The 27785-nt window shown below is 33.3% G+C and overlaps 1 protein-coding gene across 5 annotated transcripts; it reads right to left on the bottom strand.

Moving 5' to 3' along the window:
- Positions 1–26975, bottom strand: LOC138332185 (baculoviral IAP repeat-containing protein 7-B-like). Of its 5 annotated transcripts, XR_011209792.1 has the most exons (14): positions 26696–26975; positions 26291–26381; positions 24771–24872; positions 24346–24377; positions 23929–23999; positions 23288–23704; positions 22093–22699; positions 21755–21915; positions 21473–21605; positions 21209–21370; positions 20327–20467; positions 10005–10123; positions 9131–9204; positions 1–3640 (listed from the first exon to the last, which is right to left on the bottom strand). XR_011209792.1 is itself a non-coding variant. In XM_069280192.1 (10 exons), exons 7-10 carry the CDS (start codon positions 22121–22123, stop codon positions 21228–21230), a joined length of 468 nt encoding a protein of 155 aa, XP_069136293.1. In that variant the 5' UTR covers positions 22124–22699; positions 23288–23704; positions 23929–23999; positions 24346–24377; positions 24771–24872; positions 26291–26381; positions 26696–26753; the 3' UTR covers positions 21072–21227. The 5 variants fall into 5 exon arrangements, 1 of the variants encoding a protein (XP_069136293.1); XR_011209790.1 differs by lacking the exons at positions 1–3640; positions 21209–21370 and adding an exon at positions 20968–21022 and having other exon boundaries at positions 4348–9204; positions 26696–26759; XR_011209788.1 differs by lacking the exon at positions 1–3640 and having other exon boundaries at positions 4348–9204; positions 26696–26753.
- Positions 26976–27785: the final 810 nt, after the last annotated feature.

The raw sequence follows: 27785 nt of genomic DNA, 5'->3' as shown, positions 1-27785 counted from the left end.
GGTCGGTGTCGGTCCCTTGTGTATTTTCTCAATCTTTAATGATTATTGGATCCAGACTCAGTACGTCCTTGGATAACAATGACTGTGTATATGACGTTAAATGAAATAAACCTATAAGCATACTAGATCTGACAACTTATTTCTATAGAACAATATACAATTGATTCCTATTCGTTAGCTATTTATTCTGCCTATAAACGTTATAGAAATACAGCAAAAGTCATTTATAAGCGAAATCCTTTCAAATATCATATTACTTCTTTTGAATATTTGTTTTCTATTTTTTTTTTTTTTTAAGACATTTTATAGAAAATGCCAGCAAAGCTTTTAAGCCATCTTAAATTCACCTTATTTGAAATCTCAGACAAAAAGTTTTTTTTTTTTTGTTTTTTTTTAAACCCCAACTTTTTCCGTGGAAGACCAATCTATCTAAAGATATTGATATTGGCGACATGAAATAGAACCTTTGACATACTTGTGTATTGTGTCTTTCAATCAAATACATCGGTATGTTGTTTCTACCATAATGATAAACGTTTAATAAAGCGTGCAGTCGATCAAAAGAGAGCCACGATGTCATTATAATGATAGATATTTAGTTGGGTCCTATACCATGTAAAAGCCCGTCTGTTACCAGCTAATGCATGCCTATGTCAATAGCTTGTTCTTTATGATAAATCTGTCCCATCACAGAGACAAGCATCTATTGAGCTAACTATTCAAAGTAAAACAAATAGCAATGTAATAATGCATGGTTGCCAAACGTATAACTTAACATCATACTGTATCAATCAAGTATTCCTTCACTTCGCGTCAATAATGAAATCATTAAAAATCAAAATGTTTATATAAAAATGCATTAAACTGCCCAGTCAATGTTTATATACCAAGAAAAAAAGAAATATATATAATCAAAGTCTGAAAGAAAAGACAGCTTCTACATATAAGTCCTATAAACCCTATATTATATACGTTTGTGCATTTTCTTTCCATTTTATTCACATCCTAATTCCATCAATATCCAATGTCGGGAAAGAAAACTCGACTAAACTGTCTTGCCGCATTGTTCCGAAGGCGCCAAATAGCTTGGTATTTTTCCCCATTCACAGCGTCTACTATTTCTGGAAGGTCATTGTCTGGTGCCTTGGTTTTGACTGATACCCTCTCCTGCTTTGGTACCCCGGGGATTCCAAACACATTGCCTTCTCAAAAACAACCAGAAGGAATATCAGATTTCGCCAAACAATAACATTTTAACATCCACTTCCTCTTTTTTCAAAATGTTTCAATCTACTCAATAGGAGGAACAATCTTGAACGATGTAGGCACGTAATGTTTTATACGTAAACAAAATAGAGATGGATTCTTTAAACTGGCTGTAATAATAACAAGCTTATCCAACCACCTCAAAAGGAAATACAAAATGTACCATGGGAACCGAATGATGTACCAGAATAACTCGAGTCAGAAAATTTTACCACAAAAAGCACATTATTCCATTTTGGTTCCCATGACCATTGGGTCAAACATAATCGTATCAGTTCTCAAATATTGCTGTTCATGGTTCTACATGATTCATTCTAACTGTGCGATGTGGCTAAAATCACTACAAGAACCACAAAGGAATCTTTACAGGCAACATTATTTCAAATTGATGAACAATAGGTTCTTGTGTTTCAATTTTAAATCCGAGGTCCGTATATGCTTTAAGTTGAAAATCATTGTGTTTTATAGACTTTGATTTGGATTTATTTTTAATCTATGTAATATTGATCATATTTATTTTTTATAAATATCTGTGTACCATTAACTTCCAGTTTGATCTTTTATTGCAAAGGAATAAAAATGGTGAATATGAAACTAATTTTCCCAATGTTTCCTCCGTACATATGATATCAATATCAAACTATTATATTTGTCAATTATGCCATTATTGTATACTACATGTATGTATATCATTTTGTCACATTGATATTTAAAATAATAATGATACGATACACAAAAAGTATGGATGTAAAAGAATTTCGTTTGCTTGATATGCAATTTTATGAATTGAATGTGATAATTTCTCGTTTTCAAATTGATCCTTTGAGGAGGATTTTAGTAAAAATCAAATGAAATACAGTCAAATCTCGATTTATCGAAGTTCAAGGGACCGGAAAACTTATTCATGGTTTGAATTAGACTTACGTTTTCTTTTACCATGACTGGCAAGATAAAAACGTATAGAAAAAATCACGTGTATTGTTATCATTAGCAATACATTATAAACAAGACTTACATATTAATTAAGTTAACCCGTCATCGAGTGTCAATTACCTATGATTCTATAACAAATGGCCCACGAAAAAAGTTCGACACATCGAAAACCTCGATACATCGAAAACTTCGATTCATAAAATTTCGATTCATACATGGGTTTGTAAGTAATGTAATAAATTGGAGAAATTGGGGACCAAGCAAAAAGTTCGTTACAGCGAGAATTTCGGCTCATCGAAGTTCGAATCATCGAGGTTTGCATGTATACTAAAATTAAGGAAAACCTTCAGACAGGGAAAATTACTTTAGATATTTCAGCGTAGATCATCTTTATAGAAACACAGATATTGTTTTTCACCATCTATAAAGCGTGTTGCTACGCAAAGTTAACGCATGTGTGAATGTTTAGATACAGACATAATTTTGCATCATTAGATAAAGTATGTCTGTGTAAAGGATTAATAAGTTTTGTTCTGTGTTACCGAACTACACGAACATGTGGTATACAAGCTGTGATGTACTCATATATATTAGGATGTTAGGATGTCGTCATTTCGAAGACGTCATAATGTCATGTCTGGCGTTGAATCAGGACAAAGGACGTTGATTAGTCTAGATGGCCTAATTCCACTGCAACAACGCCATACGTTGATTGTGTCATGTGTATTGGTACTGTAAGACTGGCACACAAAAAATGAAACATATTACGGTGTATCACATAGGTATTATACAATATTATGTAGATCAAAATTAGTTGTTACATGTTTCTGAATATTCAAACTGAAAGTTATTGTATGTGGAAATGCAATAAACGTCTACATTTGTGCTGTGTCTATTGCTCACCTTTATTTCGGAGAACACAAACGAGGCTAATATCCCAAACATCGTTAAACGATAGGAAACATTAACATTTAGCGCTGTGGATGACATATTCGTTTTAACATTAAGATAGTAGACGATCGTTTGTGACAAGCGATTAACGTAGATATTTCCAGTTCCGAAACCAATAAAACAGTGTTATTACTATTCAAAGCAAATCTTAATTAGACATTCAATTCCTGTTTAAAGTGGTGTGAAAGAAAACCCGTGTATCGGTTAAGTACAAAACTACCCTATAGAAAGAATGTTTTACAGTTTGAAGGCGAAATACTGTACTCCTATTTTGTATGAGATATTACCATTGCATAATATGAGGAGTGCTTTTCGGTCACTTGAGATAACCAGCACATTATTATACATGTTTATCTTTATTTGCGACTTAGTGTTCTATGATTCAGCTATTAGAAATACTTACTCTTGTTTTGAAACCTGCATACGTTGTAGATTAATTAGAAATCTGTGTCGTTTGCCTGTCTGTGTCATAGGACCCCATTGTGGCAAGCTGTATTCTGAATTAATGCATTTTTATTTCGTTTACGGACATAAACATCTTATTCCAGTTACTCCCCAAACTTTAGATTATTTGAAAGTGTAGTTAGTATATGTCTGAAGCTTACCTCTCTAAGCCTTAGTGGGAGGGAAAGTATATATAAAATGAACATATTTTCAATATTACTTGTTTACGGTTAAATGTTTTGATGTTTACCAGAAATAATATCATCATTCCGTGTGTGGCAATTTTACCTTTAATGTTGTTCTTCCTTTACCGGGATAAACCGGGAGATTCAGTGGCGACTAAGTTGCACCATCATGTGAAAAGTAATACGCAGAAACGACATTTTAAATGCTATCATAATAAAAACCATTTTATTACAGCAATAATTTAGTGTAATAAAAGAGGTTTATTATCCAAGTATTGCTATTGTGATGGTTTATCCGAGGATTTCCCACACCGCTTACTGCAATATTCCTAACGTGATACCAAGTTTATAGGACAAAAAGTTACAACATGCAAAATAGTACGTAGTTAACTGTCCCGGATATTTATCTATTCGTTTGAGCATGCGTAGCTACCTGTTATTTTGATATGATATGTTTAGCTTTCGCAATTCATATTATTTTCCATACTTCGTATTTAACAAAGAAAACTACACAATGACACTTTTTCTGTTGAATAGTAAACCTCTGATGTGTTTGGTGAAAGTGAAAGTAACAAAGGGCATGTGGTTATAGTACAGTAAAGACAAGGTTGGAAACCTCTTTTCAGACGTACAAACTTAAGCCTCAGATTCTGCTCTAACATAAAACATGCACATATGACATATAAATAATGTCTGTAAAATCTTAAGGATGTGTTGACGAGGAACAGACTAATCTCCTCTTGTCGTCTACCGTTTTATGTCGCACATAGTACTTTGTGTATATTTCGTTTTACACGTGGTTTTCATCAGACCTCGAAGGCGCGCCTAGCAGCCCAGTTATACATGTAAAATTTAAATAACAATACGTTAGGAATACTGCAATTAGATTGAACAATATAATATTGTGAACCATTTACGCAATTACGTTACTTCGAGCTACCAAAATACAAAATATTTCGAAATCATGCATGCCGGTAAACTTTAAAACTAGTTCAGTTTGATCTATGACAGGACGTTAATAACTTAAGTCCGAGCAACAATCACTCTAATTGGATAAGACGTCGTATAAATATGTTGATATATGCATTTTAAAGAGCTACGTTTCTTAGTTTTAGTTTAAACATATTTTATTTGAACAAAGTCAAAAGGAATTAAGCACAAGTTATACAACTTAGAATTGCCCTCTCCCATACAAATGTATTTGATGTTACATAATCAAACATACAATAGCAGCATTAATGATTGTATATCAAATTATATGTACAAGAAAGAAAGAAAAAAGAAACAAACAAACATTAATAATTATTGGTAGTCACATTCGATTTGTTTAGCCATACCAGCACCCACGTTTTATAGCTACATGTAAAATTGTTTCAACATTTGACATTCAAGACGTGACTAATTCCATACAATTGAACATTAATTTTGTAAACAATCTAAAATGATATATAAATGATTTTACAATTAATATCTTACAAATACATTTTGGCATTAATTTTCTTTTCGAAAAAAATATCATGAAACAAGTTTTGACAATGAAATGCCAGCAATCATCATTTAGCAATCAGTGAATGTTGTTCGATCAAACAAAGCGATTGGTATTTCTTACATATTCTTGAATTGTCAGGCGTATGCTTTCATTATCTTTCGGACTAAGTGTATCAGAACCATTAAATATCAACTTCAAATTAATATTCGTATTATACAAAGACAATTTTCTCATAAGTATGACAGGGTGGTCATTGAACTGGTCACATTGGAAAAAATAATGAAATGCATTTTCTATAGGAAATAAACAACGACAAGATGGTGATAAAACTAAATTAACTTTGAAAAAACCAGCATTTAATGCACTGCAACCATGACGAAGTCTTGTATGCATAATATCAAGTTTTCTGTTTCCAACTGACCGTCTTCCTACATTCTTTTTCCGTTTGATTAGGGTTTTAAATTTTGTAACAGTTTCTGAAGATCTTACAGTCAAATCTAATGAATTCCAAAGCGTCACCGTACTGGGAAGAAACGATTTTTCAAATAGCACTAGGCGACACCTAGGGGATACATAATCCTGATTATTTCTTCAGTTATAAACGGTACTTTCATTAACCCTATCAGGTAAAATATCATGTAAATAAGACGGAGCTATATCATGATGAAATTTATAAAATATAATAATAATTTTTTCTGCTTCCGTCTTTCCGATAATGTGTCCCAACCAGTTTTCATATATAATGAATTTCTACTTGCGAAAGAGGTTAAACCTGTAACTATTCTGGCAGCTTCTAATTGTATTTTTTCTAGTTTTTCTGAATCTAAATTGGTGCATCCATCCCACACCTCACTCGCATATTCCAATAAAGGTCTAATAAACACAGTATATAATTTAGACAGCATATATCCCCTTTTAATGTAAATTTCAACTTGCGCAATACTGACAAATGCCGTGAGGCGGAGTTAGCGATATAAGTAATATGCGTTTCCCATTTCATATTTTCATTCAAAGTTATACCCAAGTGATTGTGTAAACCACCGTTAGTCAAAACCGTGTTATCAAATTGCAAATTAATATCTATTTCTTCAAGAGAACCGTTAAATAAAACTACTTCAGTTTTATTAGGATTGAAATTTACTTTCCATTCCCTTGACCAGCGCTCTATAATTGATAAATCATGATTTATGTGTTGTTCAATATCTTGGATGTTATTTGAAGAATACGCGAGAGAGGTGTCGTCAGCAAACATTCTTGATAAGGAAAACAAATGTTCAGATATATCGTTTATGAATATCAAAAATAACAATGGTCCAAGAACCGACCCTTGAGGAACGCCAGCTTTTAAATAACCAGGATTTGAGTAACAATCACCAATAACGACAATTTGATTTCTATCACTTATATAATCTTTTATCCAATTATAGATATTTCCCCTGATACCATATGAAAAGAGTTTTTTAAGTAATCCACGATGCCATACCCTATCAAATGCTTTTGAAATATCGAAAAATACCATACAAGTTTGTTGTTTATTTTCTAATGATACACATATATAATGATAAATCTCTAAAAGTTGGGACACGGTAGATTGTCCCGGAAGAAAACCAGACTGATACTTATAAAGAAGATTGTTATCGATGACAAAATTATGCAGATGTTTATAAATAGCCCGCTCAAAAACTTTACTTACAGTACTTAGAAGTGAAATCGTCCTGTAATTAAAGGTTAGAAAACGCTCACCCTTTTTGAATACAGGCATTACCACAGCAGTTTTCCATTGACTAGGAAATTTACACTGTCTCATGGATAGATTAAAAAGTAATTGCAAAGGAAAACACGGTTTCAGCTGTGTTTTTTTAACATTTCGTGACTAATAGTATCTTTACCAGTAGCTTTATTTAGCTTAAGAGTTGAAACAATATCTTTAACTTCTTGAACAGAAAAAAATACAGTTTCAATGGTATTTTGACATCTCGATGGAAATTCGGGTATGTTACATGGTTCATCAATAATTTCAGATATGGAATAAAAAAAACGAATTCAATAAATCAGTTTTTTTCTTGTTATCGTACACTAATGTACCATTACCACTATCATATAATGGGGGGATAGATTCTGATAAAGCAGATTTTCCAATTAGACGATGCATCAATTTCCAATATGATTTTGAATAGTGTATAGCAAAATTGTCTATAATTCCATTAATATTTTCAAAAAAGGATACTTTAGCAAATTTTTTTCATATTGATAACCCGGTTTCGTTGGTGTTTAAATCTCAATATATCACCTGGACTATTAGAGCTACGTGCTTTTTTATGCAAACGATCTCTTTTTCTAATTTCAGTACGTAATTCCGAGTTGAACCATGGTTTGTCATTTTTTCTGATAGTTACTATTTTTCTGGGTATACACATATAAGCAAAGTTTAGAAAGGAGTCAGTGAAAATTTCACAAGCTTCGTCAACGGAACAATTTTCAAATCTCTCTTGCCATGGAAATTCTCTGATTAACTTATTGAACTGATCATAGTCGGCATATTTATACAACCACATGTTACGCTGGTATGTTTTAGTAATGTTTTCTGTCAATTTAACAACCGCATGGGTAGCTGAATGGTCGCTAATTTCATTATTGACAGGAATTACAGAAGATTCAATAACATTTACAGTATCACTGACAAATATAGGATCGATAAGTGTACTAGAATGAGCAGTGACACGAGTAGGTTCATTAATCACATTAGATAAACTAAAAAGAAGAAGAAGCTCATTGAGTCTATGATTTCGAACTCTAAGTAAGTCAATATTTATATCGCCAAATATGAGAAAATTAGAACTGATACCAAAAGCACTCTCGATGGATGATTGAAAATTGTCCCAAAAAGGCATAGTTGACCCTTCAGGACGATAGACAGTGCATATAAGATAAGAACAATTTGTGAAATTTAACTCAACCCAGATAATCTCTCCCCCATCAAATTCCAAATCATGTCTACGTTTAAAATGAACATCGTTTGTTATGTAAACCATACCACCACCCCCAAAACAGTTTCTATCAAGTCTTATAGGCTCTGAATATCCCTCTATCAATATATCAGAATTTAAAACGTTTTCATCTAAGTGTGTTTCAGTTAAAAATATACATGTGTATTCATTAGCCAGCTGTTCAATATCTCCGATTTTATTGCGTATACTCCTTGCATTGAGGTGAAAAAATGATATTTCAGTTTGCTCATGCTCGAGTCCGGGATTAGTTTCAATGTCATAGCTTAGGATCAATATCAATAAAAAATGTTAAGAAATGATTATGGTTTGCTAAAAGAAGCTTATGATACTGAATATTAATGGTCATTTCATATTTCACAATCTGATTTAAGACGTTTAAAAAACAATACTAAACAAATGAAAAAGAATAGATAAAAAAGATAACATACATTTATAGTGCAGTGATTCAAGAACGCCATGGGCTTTTAAATAGTGTGTCCCAACCGCCGCTCTATATTGATCTATGTCAATACCTATTTACATAATAAAAACGACTAGCATCTATACATAGTGGAGCGACGAGACACACATTTTGAATAACCAAATGCTGGGTACTGGTATGGAACAAAGTATCAAATAAAAATGGAGACAAACAAATGAAAAACAGAGAACAAAAAAAGCAAGATAAACATAATAAGTAATCCGAAACAGATTCCTTCATTCCTTCTATCAAGAGGGATTTTCTTATATAAGTTTGTACTTCTATGCATATTGACATTTTACAAGAACATAACCTAACTGACAGTGTTTCCTAATGCGTCAAGCAAGACTTTGACCAATCAACTAAGGGCGGAAAACGTGCTGTATATACTTACTTCGTGCATCAGCAGCAAGTTAATCAGCAATGACGTCATCTATTTTTTTTCAGATGAACCAGCCACTGGTATATCTTTAGTATAAAATATGTAATGTAAAGCAACCGAAAGCAAATAAACCCTCTTACCTTCCCAAACAGTGCGACAATCTTACATCTTTGGATTTCAGTTTTCAATGAAATTGCATCTATATCACATTTTCTTCACTATTCTGAACCATATCTCAAATGCATTTATATGCCATCCCTTTTGGACATTTCTTACATTGCAATGACTTTGCATATCAATAAGGAATACGTTGTTTTTTCTGAATCAGGCAGAAAAATGGGGGGTTCGTGTCCTTACGTTTTGTCCAATTTAAATATTTGTTATTTTTCAAGTTTTTAGATTAAAAAATTAAAGTGCTCAAATTGCCATTTAATGTAAAACAAATTTATGAAACAATCTAGAAAGAATGGAAAGGTAATTTTTGACAAAATTTCACCTAGCAACTTGCTACAGATATTGATACATTTCATTTGAAAATATCATAACTTCTTTGATCTATGTCGAAACGAGACTTCGTGGCGATGTCAATGGATATCAAGCGTATATGTGATGAAACAGCATTAATATTAATATGTACATAATTATACAATATTTCCTACAGTAATATCAATAATTCTGAGTCATCTAAACATTTTTACATTATTTGCAACTTGCTATGCAAGTATTGAGCACATACATTTACGTTTGATGTATGGATAATTGTAATATGTAGATTATCGCCCTTTCGTTACCACAGCTTTATAGTAAAATACATCATACCGCTGTATACATATGTAAAAGAAATATATAAATATAATATGTTATTATAACATTTTAAGCGCCTTACCCGCATGGACGTTTGACATCACATCTTGAAGCCTTCTGTTCGTCTCACTTAACTGGTGGCCGTTTTCGTCCATGTCTAGTAAAAGCTTCAATAGGTCTTCCGCCGTAAAGTGATTCTTCCTGCATATATTTCATAATACATAGCAGTAGATTACAATTTACTTCTGAAATTGTGATTGAAAACATATTATGATAATTGTTATTATGTTATAATAAAAATCTGATTGTACTTGTAATACACCGCGAAGTTGATTATGATGGGAGTACACTCAGACTCCATACATAACATAAAAATATATTCAAATTAATGCTTATAATTAATCTTACAAAAGATAATTTCTCCGAAATTCCTTATTCATTTTTTTTTTTTTCTATAACATAAAGACGCTGTTATATCAGCGAATCTGAAGAGACGTTGCAAACGGTGACGCTATTTTTTCCTTTATAATGAAAATGCTCGTTACATGAAGAATTTAAGTAACGAATGCGCTCATCAAGATGGTGGTAACGATAAATTCGAAAGAAGAGTAAACAAGGCAAGTGGGACTTCTTACTATAGAGTGTAAGCAAAATGCTATAGCTATTGAACTAAAAACAAGTGACTTATATATCTACTAAAAGAACATATCCACTATGAATCAAATCTACCGTAAATTGTCTGACTGCACCACCCCTCTCCCGAGGGTACAAACACGTGGTTGATCAGAAACGTGATCCTAAACAATTATCATTCGACACTAGTGCCCAAAGTATGTTATTCTGGAGAAGAGTGCTTCTGATCCGATACTACTTACAGTTAGGGTCTTTCGAGGAGTTCAATGTGGCATGGTGTGACTATGATACAGACCTCAATGTGATCGATTTGGACGATGAAAAGGTCAAATTCAAACATGTCATCCCCCATCATGATTTATTTAAGTCAATCATCCAGGTTAAGTTCAACAACCGCAAACTATTAACAATTACCCTCTACTTTATTACACATTTATGTATGATACAAAGGAAAGTGACACATGAATGGCTGGCGAATGAATTTGAATGCTTAGAAAGTGTCGTAAAGAAACAAGAGAATCGATGGAAGGGAGATAACTCCTATGATATTGACAGTGAAATCCGTAAAACACAACTCCCTCTAATTATGGAAACTGAACTGTGTCCAACTGATACTCCATGTATTACTGATGTAAGTGAGGACGATTACGAGGTGATGTTTAACAATAAACTAGCATTAGCTGTTGTTTCGGAAGATGTGGGTCCAGACATGGGAGAAACGTGTGTTAAAAAAGTGGTTGAATCTGAACACATGGAAGAAACATGCGTTAAAAAAAGTGGTTGAATCTGAACACATGGAAGAAACATGCGTTAAAAAAGTGGTTGAATCTGAAGACATGGAAGAAACAGGCGTTATAAAAGGTGGTTGAATCTGAACACATGGAAGAAACATGCGTTAAAAAAGTGTTTGAATCTGAACACATGTGTTTGAATCTGAACAATGAAGAAACATGTGTTAAAAAGGTGGTTGAATCCGTTGAATCTGAACAATCAAATAAGAACACAACAGGGGATGAAGTAGGTCGGGAGTATGTCTGCTAAACCAATGGTTGAATCTCAGTGTGAATTTACGAATGATAACGCTAAACGGAGAAAGGCCAGTGAGGAGCCTTTTGCCAAACACGTGGCCAATTTCCAGTGGGAACTTACAGTTACAAATGATAGTAAGGACATGAGGCCTACACAGAGAGAGGTCGTCGAGAAAACCGTAGAATTTGTAGAATCTGATATCGATGAACAAGTTACCAATGGTGATGAGAACATGAGAAGAACAGAGAGACGAAAGTAAAATCTTCTGAGCGTATTGAGAAACAATGTGCATGTACACGCTAATCTTTAGGCACTGGAATATCTATTCAGACTGACATTATACCTACTCATGGTAATGAGGAGGCAAGGAAGCTACTGAAACTTGTACACCAACTAGAAAACGAAGTCATTCATCAAAATGCTAATATGCGAGAAGATATCCGCCATCTGTCAAACACGATAGGTGAGATGTCAAAACAGATCAAATGCCTGACTATGCAAGTACAAACTCAAAATGAAGGAAGGACAGTAATGACAAATAGTGTGGGTGTAAACACCATATCTGTAAATGAAAGCGTGGACAGATATGTTAACACCGATTTGTCGGGAAAATACAACTCCAAAAGTCGAACCAAGGAACCACGTAGTACAATAGGTGCTGACACTATATCAAAGGTCAGTAGCGGTGAATTGGAATGTCTCTCCATGAATGTTCATACAGCAACAGGTACCGTTCATCAGCCCACGCTACACACCATTTCGGATATGGGCCAAGCGCTAAATAATAGGAAAAACTCTGTCTCATGTCCGCCGGATGTAAGACATCGCAGCTATAATGAATCCAACCAGAACACCGATCGTGTACGTTCCTTTGACACGGATAGTGCAAAACCATCGCATTCCGATACACATCAGGATACATATGGTAAGGAAACACGTCGCAATCAAGGTACAGATACTGGGAGATCCATGGATGACTGGCGTGTCAGGGGAGGTAGTCAATACAATCATCCTCACCCGTCGAGCTATAATCGTTACGACAGAGATCATGATAGGAGTGATGCGCGCAAAGATGATAAACAGAAAAATTCCATGAAACGCTGGGAAAAAGAACAACGAAATAACGAACGCCGACGAACGGATACATATAGGGAAGGACGGCAACAAAACAGGGAACACGAACAACAAGAGGATAAAGTAAGCCAGAAACACGATCATCAAACAGACGAAACGGTATGGGTGATTGGAACATCAATAATAAGTAAAACGAAACAAAATGTACAGTAAATACAACGCTAGAAAGGTACGCATCACCCAGCTGTACGACAAAACGGTGAGAGGAGCCACAGAATTCATTCAAACAGGCAAGGTGTCCGCATCTACTGTCTTGTTTCAAGTTGGCTCAAATAATCTGGAAACAAACCCAGCACACTAAAATTATATTAAGTGGCATACTTCCAAGATATGGAGGGAAACAAGCTAAGACTATGAACGAAAAAGGCGCTTCCTCAATGATGAGCTGTCTTATATATTTGTAGCAAACATAATTTCATGTTTGTTCCCCAAGACAATTACTACAGAGAAGACTACTACGATGTAATTCACTTAACATTCGAAGCGATACCGAAACTTGTCTGTAGTTACAAAGCTGTCCTCAGTCCCATATTGGGACTGAATTATTCCGGGTCGTATGGTACAAATGACAATTACACTCAGAATGATAGATCAAACCTAAATTACCCGATAAATACAAAGCAGTCATATGAATCGGAAAACGTCGACATTGCTAGCATCGCGAAACAGGTTGCAAGCCTGCTACGGCAGTGAATGAACGATACCTTAAAGCTTGCTCTGTTAAATGACACGCGTACGTTACCATGTAATGAAACTGTTTAAGAAAACTTTTGCAGCGTGACTGACTTACTCTTATTTTGAGACAATGTCTGTCTGTTCTAATTCAAACAAGAGGCCCATGGGCCTTAACGGTCGCCTGAGTTAGAATATATAATGAAACAAATTAAAGACATATAAACACTATATGCTGGTCCTTGAAGTTGGTCAGTGATTTATAAAATTTCACTTTTTAGACTATGAAGAGTATTTGCTTCCATCAAACCTGTGAACTTAGAGGTATTTTTTGAAATTTTGATAATTTTGACCCTTTTTGGTCCTGCCCCTCTGGTCCCCCAAAGGGGGACTCGAGGACGGATCTGAATGTTAAAATGCTATATCTTAGGCTAATAATTCTTATCAAGTTTGACTAATTTCCTACGAAAATTGGGCAATAATGTTCACAAATATGTTTTTCCTATATAAACTTAAGTAAACTTGACCCCTCCCCAGAGGGTAACGTGAGACCCCAAGGTCATATAATTCACAATTTTTATAAAACACCTTAAGACCTTTCCATATATAATTATTTGATTCCACTATATCCAGAATTTTAGAAGATTTTTGAAGTTTTAGCCTATTTGACCCTTTTTTTGCCCCGCCCGCTGCCCCCAGGGGATCGGCCAGGACCAATGTGGATATTATATTAAAATGCTATCTCAGGCTAATAATTCTAACAAAGTTTGACTCATTTCCTATGAAAATTGAGCAAAAAATGCTTATTAATGTGTTTTTACTATATAAACTATAGTAAACTTGACCCCCTCCCCAAGGGGAAACGCGAGACCCTAGGGTCATATAATTCACAATTTTTGTAAAGGACCTTAAGACCTTTCCATTTATGAAAAGTACTTGATTCTACCATTTCCAGAATTTCAGAAGAAGATTTTTGAAGTTTTAGCCTATTTGACCCTTTTTTAGCCCCACCCCTCTGCCCCCAGGGGGTCGGCCAGGACCAATGTGGATATGATATTAAAATGCTATCTCAGGCTAATAATTCTTACCAAGTTTGACTCGTTTCCAATGAAAATTGAGCAAAACATGCTCATAAATGTGTTTTCCCTATATAAACTATAGTAAACTTGACCCCCTCCCCAGGGGGAAACGCGAGACCTCAGGGTCATATAATTCACAATTTTTGTAAAGGACCTTAAGACCTTTCTATTTATGAAAAGTATTTGATTCTACCATTTCCAGAATTTCAGGAGAAGATTTTTGAAGTTTTAGCCTATTTGACCCTTTTTTAGCCCCACCCCTCTGCCCCCAGGGGGTCGACCAGGACCAATGTGGATATGATATTAAAATGCTATCTCAGGCTAATAATTTTAACCAAGTTTGACTCGTTTCCAATGAAAATTGAGCAAAACATGCTCATAAATGTGTTTTCCCTATATAAACTATAGTAAACTTGACCCCCTCCCCAGGGGGAAACGCGAGACCCCAGGGTCATTTAATTCACAATTTTTGTAATGGACCTTAAGACCTTTCTATTTATGAAAAGTATTTGATTCTACCATTTCCAGAATTTCAGAAGAAGATTTTTGAAGTTTTAGCCTATTTGACCCCTTTTGACCCCGCCCCTAAAGTCCCTGGGGGTCAGTCATAGAAAATTTGTTAATAGGATTAAATGGCCATCTCATACTGATAATTCTGACAACATTTGACTCATTTCCTATTACAAATGACCAAATAATCCGCAAAAATGTGTTTTCCCAATATAAACTATAGTAAACTTAACCCCCTCCCCAGGGGGAAACTAGAGACCCCAGGGTCATATAATTCACATTTTTTGTAAAGGACCTTAAGACCTTTCTATCTATGACGAGTATTTGATTCTACCACATCTGTGAGTAGAGAAGAAGATTTTTGAAATTTTACTCAATTTTACCCCTTTTGGCCCCTCCCACAGCCCCCTGGGGGGTGGGGGACCATATAATTCACAATTTTGATCGGCCTTATGCCTAAGAAGGTTTGTGCAAAATTTCATTGAAATTGCTTCACAAAAATGTAAATTGTTTACGGACATACGACGCACGACGCACGACGGACGACGCACGACGCCGGACAAAAGGCGATTAGAATAGGTCACTTGAGACTTCGTCTCAGGTGACCTAAAAATGTAAAGTTGTATTATAAAGTTTCATTTGACTTATCAGTTCTACACCACTATCATAGGTTGTCATTTATTTACTTTTTACATATATTATATTATTTGCATGTGCCTGTCAAAGTATTAAGTAATACGAGGCCTATAAAAGGGTAATGCATTATCATGGAGACTGCAAATATTGTTGTGTTTAATTCTATAGCTGCATGCTATGATTACAGTCATATCATGTTATATAGCTGTTATTTTATGTATGATTAAGTATAATACGTACAGTTAAGTGAAATGTAATTTCCTGAGGTGAAATATTACATTATTTAGTTTAATGTCCTTGGCAAATATTGCTTAACTAAAATGCACATATTCATATTTGCATGCTAAGAGAGACAACTTCTATAATAATTGTATGGAAATAACAGTATGGCATTTATTGTATATAACTGTTATTATATGTATTTTTATATATACTCTCACCTATAAAGTATCTCGATTTTAAAAGTCGAGTGAAATGTAACTTCCTGAGGTGAAATATTTTTTACATTATTGAGTTCAATAACTTGGACAACTTCAATGCACAAATCCATATTTTTGTGCTAAGGGAGGTAACTCCTATAATATTGGAGCTACATAAACAGGAAATTGTTGTATATAGCTGTTATATGTATTATTTGATATAAACTCTCACCTAAAAATACATGTAACTTGTTTTTAAAGTGAAGTGAAATTTAACTTCCTTAAGTGAAATATTACATTATTGAGTTCAATAACTTTGACAAAAATGCACATATTCATATCTGTTTGCTAAGGGAGGTAATTCCTATAAGTGCACCAGAGCAGTATATAAATAAGAATTTGTATGGAAACAACAGTATGAAATTTATTATTTGACACTTTTATAATGGTTTTTAGTCCTGCTTGCATCCTTGTCTTTTGATATACATGAACGATTCTGTCTCAATATCTTGCTGGAATATCAATGGCCTTGGAGAGAAATATAATGATGACATTTTCAAATCTAAAATAAAATATGATGTAAATATCTGTATGGAAACCTGGGCTGGTGAAAGTTCTGCATCAAAAATACAAGATTTTAAAATATTTTCAAAAATCATAAAAAGAAAGCCAAGCGAAATAGTGGAGGAATAATAATATATATTAGAAACACCATATCCAAAGAGATTTCATACCTAATAAATGTGTCTCTCTCAAACAATAAAATGTGGATAAAAACACGATAAATGTTTTTGGTCGAGATAAGGATATTTATTTGTGTGCAGTGTATGTGCCACAGGCCTCTTCAGCATATTATGATAATGATTTTATCGAGATTGAAAATGAAATTTCGAAATTTAGTCTTGATGGAGATATTATTCTTGCAGGTGATTTTAATGCTAGAACGGGAAGACATCCAGATTTCAAACATAACGATGATGTGTCTCCGCATGTCTCGCCATGTTTTACCTGTTTATGCTATATATCACGAGACAAAAGAACGCGATTCCTTAGATGAAATGATTAATGCCAAAGGTCGCCAACTGGTAGATTTATGTAACTCTTCAAGGCTACGGATATTAAATGGGAGGTTTTTGGGTGATTTATTGGGTAATTATACTTGTATAAAGCACAATGGTTGTAGCGTTGTTGACTAAGTTTTTAACTAGTGCAAGCCTGATTTCCTCAGTAAATTATTTTGTCGTAGAAGAACCAACCTACTTGTCGGATCATGTTCAAACAATTACGTTTTTGGATTGTAAAATTTAAAATAATCCTGCAAATTTACCTTTACAAAACACAGATATAAAATCGTATCATTGGGGAAATTATTCAAATGGAAAGCTCATTGGAATTTTGGGAGATGTAACAATTAGAGACGATATAGTGGAACTCCCAAACTATGAATATTCCTTATACTGAGGAAGGAATCGAGAACGCGACTTCTTTAATTACTAACATGTATGAAAAAGCTACAAAAACGATGTATGTCTGTTAAAATTAGAAAAACCGGTAAATGCAAGCGAATTAAAAGGGTGCTTTGGACAGATAAGGAATGTTTCAGCCTTCGAAAAACTGTAAATAGACTTGGTAGTAAACTTAAAAAGTCAAGATATGACTTGCAGCTTAGATTAAAATTTGTCTATTATACAAAACAACTTAAAAGGATGAAAAAACCAAAAAGAAAGCTTCAAGCAAACATTGCTGGGCAAAATAAATAGTATATCAAATAAAGATTCTAAGCAATTGAGGCAAGTGCTTAAAAACTCTTCAGCCAAAAAGCAATGATAACTGTGAAGACCCCCCTAATTGGCAAGAGTTTATTGCACATTTCAAAAACTTGGGGAATCAAAACTTGTACCCAGATACTAAATTTAAGAGGGATTTGAATTGCAACGTGACCAACTAAAAACCCAGTTGCAACATAATGATGTCACAGATAGGCCCATTACAATAAAGGAAATAAAAGAAGTAATTAAGCTTTTAAAGAATAATAAATCAGTGGGTCCTGATTCTATTAGTAACTAAATAATCAAATATTCCATAAATATCATGATGCCTCTTTTAGCAAAATATTTTAATGCTATTTTTAGTAGTGGCTGTTATCCAGAGTTTTGGAACAAATCCTTCTTAATTCCTATTTTCAAATCTGGTGATGCAGGTCTACCAACGAATTACAGAGGCATCTCTCTCCAAAGTTGTTTGGCAAAGTTATTCAATTCCATTTTAAACAAAAGGCTTACCATGTTTATGCAAAATATTATATGCCCAAATCAATTTGGGTTTCAAAAAAAAAATAGTAGAACTACTGATGCCTTGTTCGTAATAAAAACATTAACTAAATACTCACTTTCAGAGAGAAAAAATCTACGCATGTTTTGTGAACTTCAATAAAGCCTTTGATAGTGTATGGAGAAATGGATTATTATTTAAGCTTGCACAACATGGTGTTGGAAAAAATATTTTCAAAATTGTTTGTGACATGTATGGAAAAACGCAATCCTCAATAAAATTAAAAACATTTTTAAAACATCGGGGGTAAAACAAGGAGATATTTTAAGTCCTACCCTTTTCAACATGTACATCAATGATTTACCAGTCATTCTAAATAATAATCAACTACAATTAGGGGACTTAGCAGTAGGTAGTTTGTCATTTGCGGATGATTTATTGATTTTATCAGAAACTCCCGAGGGACTGCAGCAATCATTAATTGAATTGGAAAACTACTGTGAAAAATGGTAGCTTTCAAATAAATGCAAAAACATAATGTTCAAATGCCGTTTATGTTTAAAAATCAGGAAATTGAACAATTCTCTGAGTATAAATATTTAGGTACAACTTTATGTAACAACGGTAAATTCATGCTAGCTGGTAAGGAACTTAGTGAAAAAGTAGAAAAGTTCTGTTTTCAAATAAGCAATATTTAAATAAAATATCTGATATGCCCATATGGCTCTGGAAAAAGTTGTATAAGTGTTTAGTCAGACCAATCTTAACATATAATTCTGAAATATGGTATGCTGACTTTTACAGTAAAATTGCAAATGCAAGTAAAAGAGCGCGTGTGAATAATTCAACATTTGACGAATTTTCAATAATAGATAAAACGCCTTCTGAACAAATAAATTTAAAATTTTGCAAAATGGCCCTTGGGGTTGGAAAATATGCAGTAAATGCTGCTTCCAGGGCTGAATTAGGACAATACACACTAGACTGTTTCATTAATACTCACGCATTGTGTTATTTGGCTAGAATATCACAAGATGACATTAATATTCTTGTAAAAGAAGCTTTGAAGGTCAGTAAAAATATTTATGAAAGTGGATCATATTTGTGGTATTCATACGTATCAAGTATTATCAACGAAAATAACATCACATTTGACATTAAAAAGGAAACTTCAGTAGGAAGGAACAGGCCAGATTAAAACGGTCATTAAAAAGATTCATACATGGCAGATTTGACATTATTTTCTAAAAAAAAATGCAGCTTTTAGATTGTAGTAATAAGCTATTTCTATATAGTAAACTTAAACAAAACTATAAAGAGGAATATTATCTTTCTTTGCAAAATTTGGAATATCGAAAATTGTTGACAAAACTTCGGATCAGCAATCACAACCTAGAAATTGAAGCTGGTAGGATAAAAAAGATACCTCGCCAGCACCGGTTAGGCAAATTTTGCAATATTGTAGAGGATGAAGCTCACTTCATCCTTAAGTGTAAAAAGTGAAAAAAGTTTCCTATCTAAATACAACATTAATTCTATGTTCACAGACTATGAAAATTTGATAAAGTTATTGTCATCTAATGAACCACAACTTCTTCAGGATTTGGGCCTCTTCATTAAAAAGTCGTTTGAACTGAGGAAAGCGGGCTTGCTGAATGCATAAGTTGTTCTTGTTTTATCATTATTGTGTTATACATATAATGTTATCTTTGTAATTTGCTATCGATCCTTGTTTGTGGATGTAAAAATGCAAATAAATGAATTGAATTGAATTATATGAATATTACAACAATGTTTCAATTTCATAACATTACAATTATTTAACTCTTGATTAATGTAAGTTTAGCATATACATTATAAATGTCCATGAATACGATTTTGTGAAAATGATTCAAGAAGTTCTGGAAAACAACAAAGTCGCACCGACGAATAACAGTAGACGTAATGATATATAAAGCAGGCACAAATTAGTGACACAATTACAAGTTATTTTATCGTTAAGATTGTTAATTAAGAATTACCTGCAAGACTTAAAAAAGTGTCGATAGCATTCCTTGTCATTTCCGTAGGATATCCCATGCACATCACAGCCCTCTGCTGCCGCTGAACATAATTCGGTTTTCTTTGATCTACATGGATCAGTCATACTCGGTATATAATGTCTGGAAGCATCCGGAAAATACAGAAACATATGAATTTTGTTTTTGTTATGTAAAATAATACTTACCACAAGAATGTGTGCAATAAAGAACTTAAGCACATAACTATAATATTACATACATAAGTCTCTATAGAGAGTTCACTTAACTTGAATAACATATACTCATCTTTCTTATATTATGTAACAATGTTTTTGTCTAGTGATAACTTAAATCTTTCTTAAAAGCAATCAATTCATAACGTACTTTCGTAACTTACGGTGAGTAGTTTATCCTTCAATTTAAGAAATTTGTATGCATACAATTTCTACTTTTGTGAAAAAGTTTTAGCTATGCAATGTTGTATATTTTACTGTGTTTTGTGTCTATTATAATCATATTTTATAAATGATGTACTTACATAATACAAAATTTAATTCCATAGCTAAAACAATGTTATATCAGAGGTTAACCTCAAACCATATTTATAAAAGAACAAAAGCAATATAAATTTCACTAATCACCTGTTCTGTGCATAGTTGATATCGATGATGAATCGACTGGTTGCTCAGTGGTTTCCTAATAAAAGGGAAAGCTACATTAAAAAGATAATCTTTTTTTAAATCTAGATAAATGTTAAAGTATGTATGGACGTTTAGTCGGCTTACTATTGGGTTACATTAACATTTAGCTTAATAGCGATAATGACTTATAATTAAGTACAAAATTTCAATTCACCACAATCATATTGTACTCTTCACTTACGCCTTTACTTAATGCTACTTCAATGAAGTTGGTTCCTTTCGAGTTCAGCACAAATTTGCATTGGGGGAACCATCTTGCATTGCTCAGTCCATGGATCGTCGCTAGGTTCCCATTTCTCCAGACCGCCATCACAAGTAAAACATCGAACACTATCTTTCTTACCTAATGATCAATATAAAACATCAAACACTGTAGTAACTGTTGCACTTATCATTTGTACCCATAATTATGAACACATATTTTCATGAAATGTTTTGAACATACCAGTGAAGAAAAACCCAGCTGCTGCTAGTATTGTTGGTTTCTGACATACTCTATTCAATTGCCAGACGGGATTGTCAAATGATTTCACTCTGGAAAGCAGTGGTATATGTTGAGGATGTCGAGGACTGTAAATCTGAAATTATTCACATGATACATAAAAAGGATATTTTTTAAACACATTTCAAATGACGGTGAAATCAATAACATGTAACAGCTCAAAATTACACCTATATTCCTTTTATGGCAATCTTGGAAATACAATTCTTGGATTATAATACATACCATTGATTTCTTTGTCTGAATACTTTCAACATGACCTTTCTGATCTAAAACATATTGACATCTAGGGCGATAACTGATGTGCTCGATCCATGGATTTGCATCGTCATTCCACCCCGCTAATTCAATACCGCAATAGAAACACCTTACGAAATCTGCATATCCTACAATTTGAAAGGACTATTTAGCCTAAATGTGCATTGTAATATATTATTTAGCACAGTCTATGAATTATGTTTTAAAGTAGATTGACATATATTGAATAAATGGTAATTTTGTTATGTTTCATTAATGTGAATATCTGTTCTTTTATTAATAAAACTTCATATAAATAAATGCACCTGTGTAATAGAAGCCAGCGTCGACAAACATATCAATACCAGGCCCAGACGTAATTGGCCAGCGCTCGTACGTCTGTTGGCGATCCCGTGGCGTCACAAACAATGGATTTGAAGACGTGTTGATGATATCATCATCTTCAGGTCCATGATGACCGATTTCATCCGTTTTTAAAGAGAACACTGTATCCGATGACTTCGTTTCAGTTTGGATGTTTTCTCGTTCAATAAATGTACAGGTAGGAGACGCAATACTATGAATCTCGAGAGCATTACCACAATTTAAGTCAGATGCATAAGCCGCAAGTCCACAATCCTGACATTCCACGTAGATGGATTGCTGTTGCTTACAGGAAAATCCACCATTTACTAAAGGACCTGTACGAATGTTATGAATCTCCCATCGACCATAGCTGGCTATTCTATTTAGCAGCTTTGTATTATTTTTTTGAATTTGTAGTGACAATATTTTGGGATTGCATTCTGGAAATGTGAGCCTTTTGTAATGCTACTGTTTTTCTTCGTTTTCTGCATCCGAAATTGTTACTTTTTTCAACCATTGTATTGCATTGCTGTGTAGAAGACGCACTCATTTCAATGATTTTGGTAACTGGAAAACAAAAGAAATGAAAAAAGTAGTTTATTACTTTGAGCTTAATCTTACTGTTCTTGATATAAATCAGATCAATGACATGAACATAAATTTATGATGATGCTATTATAGTTGCCAAAACTGTTAATATGTTATCATAAAACTTTACATTAAAAGTAAATTAAATTACAGTTCCAATATGATCGGTATACATAAATATATCGATCGTACGGGTTGCCATATAATGGAAAGAAATGCCTGACCAATACAATCTTAAAATAAACGCTTATGAATTACACTTTTTTATATCCCGCTTCACTCATGCTGATATGAAGTCGGCCATAGTTGTCTGACGTGTATTTATTTTGTTTGAAAGGAAATGGATGTGTAAGCTATGAACTTTTCTCTTACAACTAATACCAGATGGGAAGAATTCAGAAATAGAATCGCTCTGTAGTTGTTAAAACGTTTTATATGTCCAGTTTGTTTTGAAGGAAGAACCTACTGTACTTATATCAGAATGTGACATATTTGCACTCATTTAAACAAACTATTTTAAGAATACATAGATACAGAAATGATATTAAAGGGATACTTTTAACATACCAGCTTCTTCAGCGCCTGGTTGCGATGGACATGATTGATTCTGTATATCTTTCTTTATGCGGAAACGACGTCTTGTAACTTTCTTCTCATTTGTATAACTGACATTGCATTTGTGCAGTTTTACAATGCTGTCATAAACAGGGTCAACAGTTTTCACAAATGTTGAATCGAGTTTTCGTAAGATTCTCAACAAACAGGAATCAGCTTGGAATTTATCCTTGCAAAAGCTTCCTTTTCTCAGTATTGATAGTATATCTTCGACGCTACTGGCTTTCTGCAGCCATACACGTGGGATATGTGTTATTCCTTCCATTAGATTCAAAAACTGCTTCCAGGTAGTCCCACTACCTTGGAGTAGGAAATCATCAACCATGTCAATCATATGTGATCATGAATCACGAAGAATCCGTTCATATCCTGAATAAGAGAAACCATACGATATCATGTGTTGTACTTCTGTGGCAAAGCAGAGGCGAAGGTACTGACAAAGCTGAAAATACCATGTTCTCCTTACTAATGATAATGTTATTCTATTTCTCATGCTTCACTGATTCAATTTCTCTGTCAGATACCGGCTTTCCGTTTATACATTGTAAGAAAAAACGCAAACCTGAGTCTGTTTATAAAATAATCTTACATACCATTTTGATCCGTAGTTTTAATATTTCCATCTTCTATTTTGTTTCTCATTAATATTGTTTGTCAAAATGATCTGAAAGCAAATGCAATATAAATTAAAATACATGCATGTACCAGCACGCACCACTAGGTAATTATATAGAGAGTTGCTATCATAAATAAAGAAATCTTACAAGAAAAGCACACAATTAAACTTAATTTATGTGTCATTTTCGAACTATTGTAATATTAATAAAGTAATACAAGCTTAATTAGACAGTACATATTATTATAATAAAATGTGGATATATTCAGCCATAATTATATCTGAAACATTAATTTTATCCTAATGCAAAATGTTTTCAGAATGTCATTATTAATGATTTAAATTCGTATCTTATTATTTGAATAATTTGACATCATTCTGATCATTTACTTACATTTTTCATCTGATCGTCTTTTGTGCGAGGGACTGCAAATATATAAATGAAATTATTTAATACATTGTAAGGATTTTTATTTTTCTTGGCTTTGTATTTTTTCCTTGCTTGGTTTCTCGTTTTTTTCTTCTTTGCAGACTTTTTACCTAGAAAAATATATTCATTATAATTTTATTTGATATGCATGGTAATTATAATCTTGTATCATATACACATGAGACTTATTAAACTTTTTGTTAGAAATATCACAGTAATTGTAATAGTTCCTCAGCTTACCAAAATTATATATTCTTAAATAGTTTGATCGTCCAGGTGTGACTTCTGTTTCATAGCACTTGTCAACGTATTTTGTAAATAACGTGCACTGTATGTCTGCAACACGTATTGGAATCTCGTATACAGGTGAAACTAATAGTGTTTATTACCCATGGAACAGGTTGCATCATTTCGACAACTTCTTGCGTCTGTCATATTGAATTTGGCGGTTTTTTTATCGGTTGGACCGCACTGATTTGTAATTTAAGTCTCTGCAAGGTTGAAAAGTACAAACTCAAAAAAATAGTTAGAAATGCATCGCACCTGATAAAATTCATAAATAATTAGACTAGATATTTAGACTATAAGCTTACCTGGTGTCATATAACAACAAAATGTTCGATTGCCATGTAAACGATTTTACCTGCTTATTATCATTCATTCAACAACGGTTAAATATGTATATGAGAATACAAAACACTGCAGTCAGTGAGCGCCGAGAATGATCCTGACTAATCTACAGTCAGAGGTATTTCTCATACTTAAAGCATGGCACTGATATACGTTTAGGGTTTACGTTTAAATCGCACAAAGCAACAACATTGTAATCTCTCTACCCTAGTCATTTTCATGAAATTGCATACTAATATTATCACCAGATAACTATATGTGAGTTTAAATTCACCTCATTCTGAATGGAGTAGCACAGAGAGGAAACATACATAACTGTGAATATATGATCGTTATGAATTCAAATTATCGAAAACAATTATCAAAAAGAGCGACTGTATGATAAAACACAAGTGTTAAAACTTAACAACTAAATTTCTTTTTTTATCTATAATAATTAAAGAGGGTAATGTAGGTTAAACCGAATTGTATTACTTATAATAAAACGTGTTCAAATAGTATCTTTCCTAGAATGTTGACGTCCAAAATTCAAATTATTTCTAGTAGACAATTCGTTTCCGACACGAAAATAATATAACAAACATCTGAAATGTCATGTATGTAAAATGTAAGCATATTTATCATTATTCTATCGTTTGAAGTGTTAAGTTTTTAATCTCCCACTTTTTAGAATTTATAAATATTGATATCTATAATAAAGACAAAGGTTAAAAAACGGATTTAATCACAATGACATATGATTTTCTCATAACTTAATGATAGGTGAGATACATTTGTGAAGTTATTTGTGTACTTAGTATAAATACGTTTGAAAGTTTATAATTCGGAGTGTTCCCTGCGCATTTATGTTAACCAAGTTAAATATATTATCGTCGTTTTAGAGCACGTTATGTGTTTGGGCATAAAGTTTTGTAAAAGTGGTGAACCAAATATATGGATCGACAGAGGTCATCATTTCTTGAATTTCAATGAATAGCTTCTTCAACAGATGCATCCTTCGAGTTTTGTCGTTTCATAAAATGAGTTAATTACCTTGAAAATGTATTAGTGAATGACAAAGTAAGAATTGTGAAATGTTATAAAAATGTGTGATGTAAAAAGCAATATCTGATAATTGAAAATATGTTATAACCAATTGTTCTGTCCGATGACTTTAGAAATTCGATATTTAAAATGATGTATATAACATTTATGATAAAATGCCTCAAATACTACAAATCAATTTCCTTTCTGATATTGCTTAAAGACTACATGTTTTCATTTCTTTATAACTACCTACCGTTATCCAGCCTAGAAACCAGATTACCGTAAAATCGAGGTGTGCTTTGGGAAGTTGGAGCCTTTTTAGATGTTAAAATCGACCTGGAAACCTACGAGACCGCAAACGAGAAAAAATTCTATTTATAGTGATATGGAAATAACCTTTCCTAAATATAGAACCGCTGTACTTCACAAAAAAACTAAGTAATAAATTATCTCAATCAGAACAAACATGTCATCAAATTGGTTCTAAGACTCTGTATCCTACCTTAGCAATACTGTATGTATGAATACATCTATGTGGATCTACACAATAACTCAAACGTCTGTGCAAACTATTCCATGGGATTACTAAATCACTCCTAACCTAATTTCAACACATATTTCATTATAACAGAAAAAAAACCAACACACAACACCTCACCTGTTCCGGTAACAGAATGTCTGCGGTTCGTGAAGATCGATGTCTGCACTCATCCAAGTCAACAAAACGCTTTGTGCGCCAACTTTTATATGCAAGGGCCCAGCAAGCACTCAATCTATTTTAAATAACTATTGTCGGATAGTTATCTGTGTTGTAGTGTGTTGATATGGCAAGTTGTGTGGTAAACCGCGAGAAGAGTAATGATAAGTGCTTTTGGTTTGTTTAAGTTCTATTAACATCCAGGGTCATGTACGGACTGTCAGCTTTGAAGGAAAACCGGAGTATCGAGAGACAAACTATCGATAGCAATCAGTACCCGGCAACTGCTTCACATGGGATTTGATCTTGTGACCCAGCATTGGAGGGTTTGTGGAAGTATGTCGGGACATCTTAATCACACAGCTACCGCGGCCCAAATGATGAATATTAAAGAGACTTTGATATGATATAAAGTCGATACAAATCAGGATCTTAATTTAAACTTAGAATAATTACAACACTTGGTACCTGCGGTGTACCTGCGGTATGATATTTGTGTATTATACAACTTGAGCTGATATTGTTAACCGTCCAAATAAATATATATGTTACAAATGTGAAGTTAGCAATATTGGTGATTTTTCACAGATTGTTCATTTAATTATTGATAAGCGTATCATTCAGCAAATGTTATGCGTCTTCTAAATGTTTATATATTGATATACCAATAACGAAATCTCAAATGTATTAGTCCACAGAAAAGGCCAAACCTAAACAAAATATACTGAATTTATACATACTTCGGTTGTTTACAACTGTAGCCAGAACACAATAGAAAAAAATAATCGTAATGATTTTAATTTGATTTTCACAAATAGATCAACAATAGATATGGAGAAGTCTTTATCCTTTGCCGTTATCATTATAAAGTTGGCCCATTTCATCGCCATGTCACATGCTTAATATGACCGTGAGAAATCAGAAAACTGATGACGTTGATGTCAGGATCGTTATATACTAATTACATGTAGTGTTCATTGGAGGGCTATAAGTTTGATAAATAAGGTTTTGGTTGGGGTAAATAAGTAAACTAAAAAATGAGTTAAGTTTT

Source organism: Argopecten irradians, chromosome 1 (assembly GCF_041381155.1).
Source record: "Argopecten irradians isolate NY chromosome 1, Ai_NY, whole genome shotgun sequence".
Classification (NCBI taxonomy): domain Eukaryota; kingdom Metazoa; phylum Mollusca; class Bivalvia; order Pectinida; family Pectinidae; genus Argopecten; species Argopecten irradians.
The sequence above is the reverse complement of the archived record's forward strand: the minus strand, read 5'-3'. Positions and strand labels throughout refer to the sequence as shown.

Bases quoted from the DNA above. Each gene is read 5' to 3' on its own strand.
- LOC138332185 (XM_069280192.1), bottom strand. From the start codon at position 22,123: ATGTTTGTCGACGCTGGCTTCTATTACACAG. The intron at 21,606-21,754 runs GTATGTATTATA...GAATAATTTCAG, and splicing joins TTCAGACAAAGAAATCAATG to ATTTACAGTCCTCGACATCC. The intron at 21,371-21,472 runs GTATGTTCAAAA...ATTGATCATTAG, and splicing joins AGCTGGGTTTTTCTTCACTG to GTAAGAAAGATAGTGTTCGA.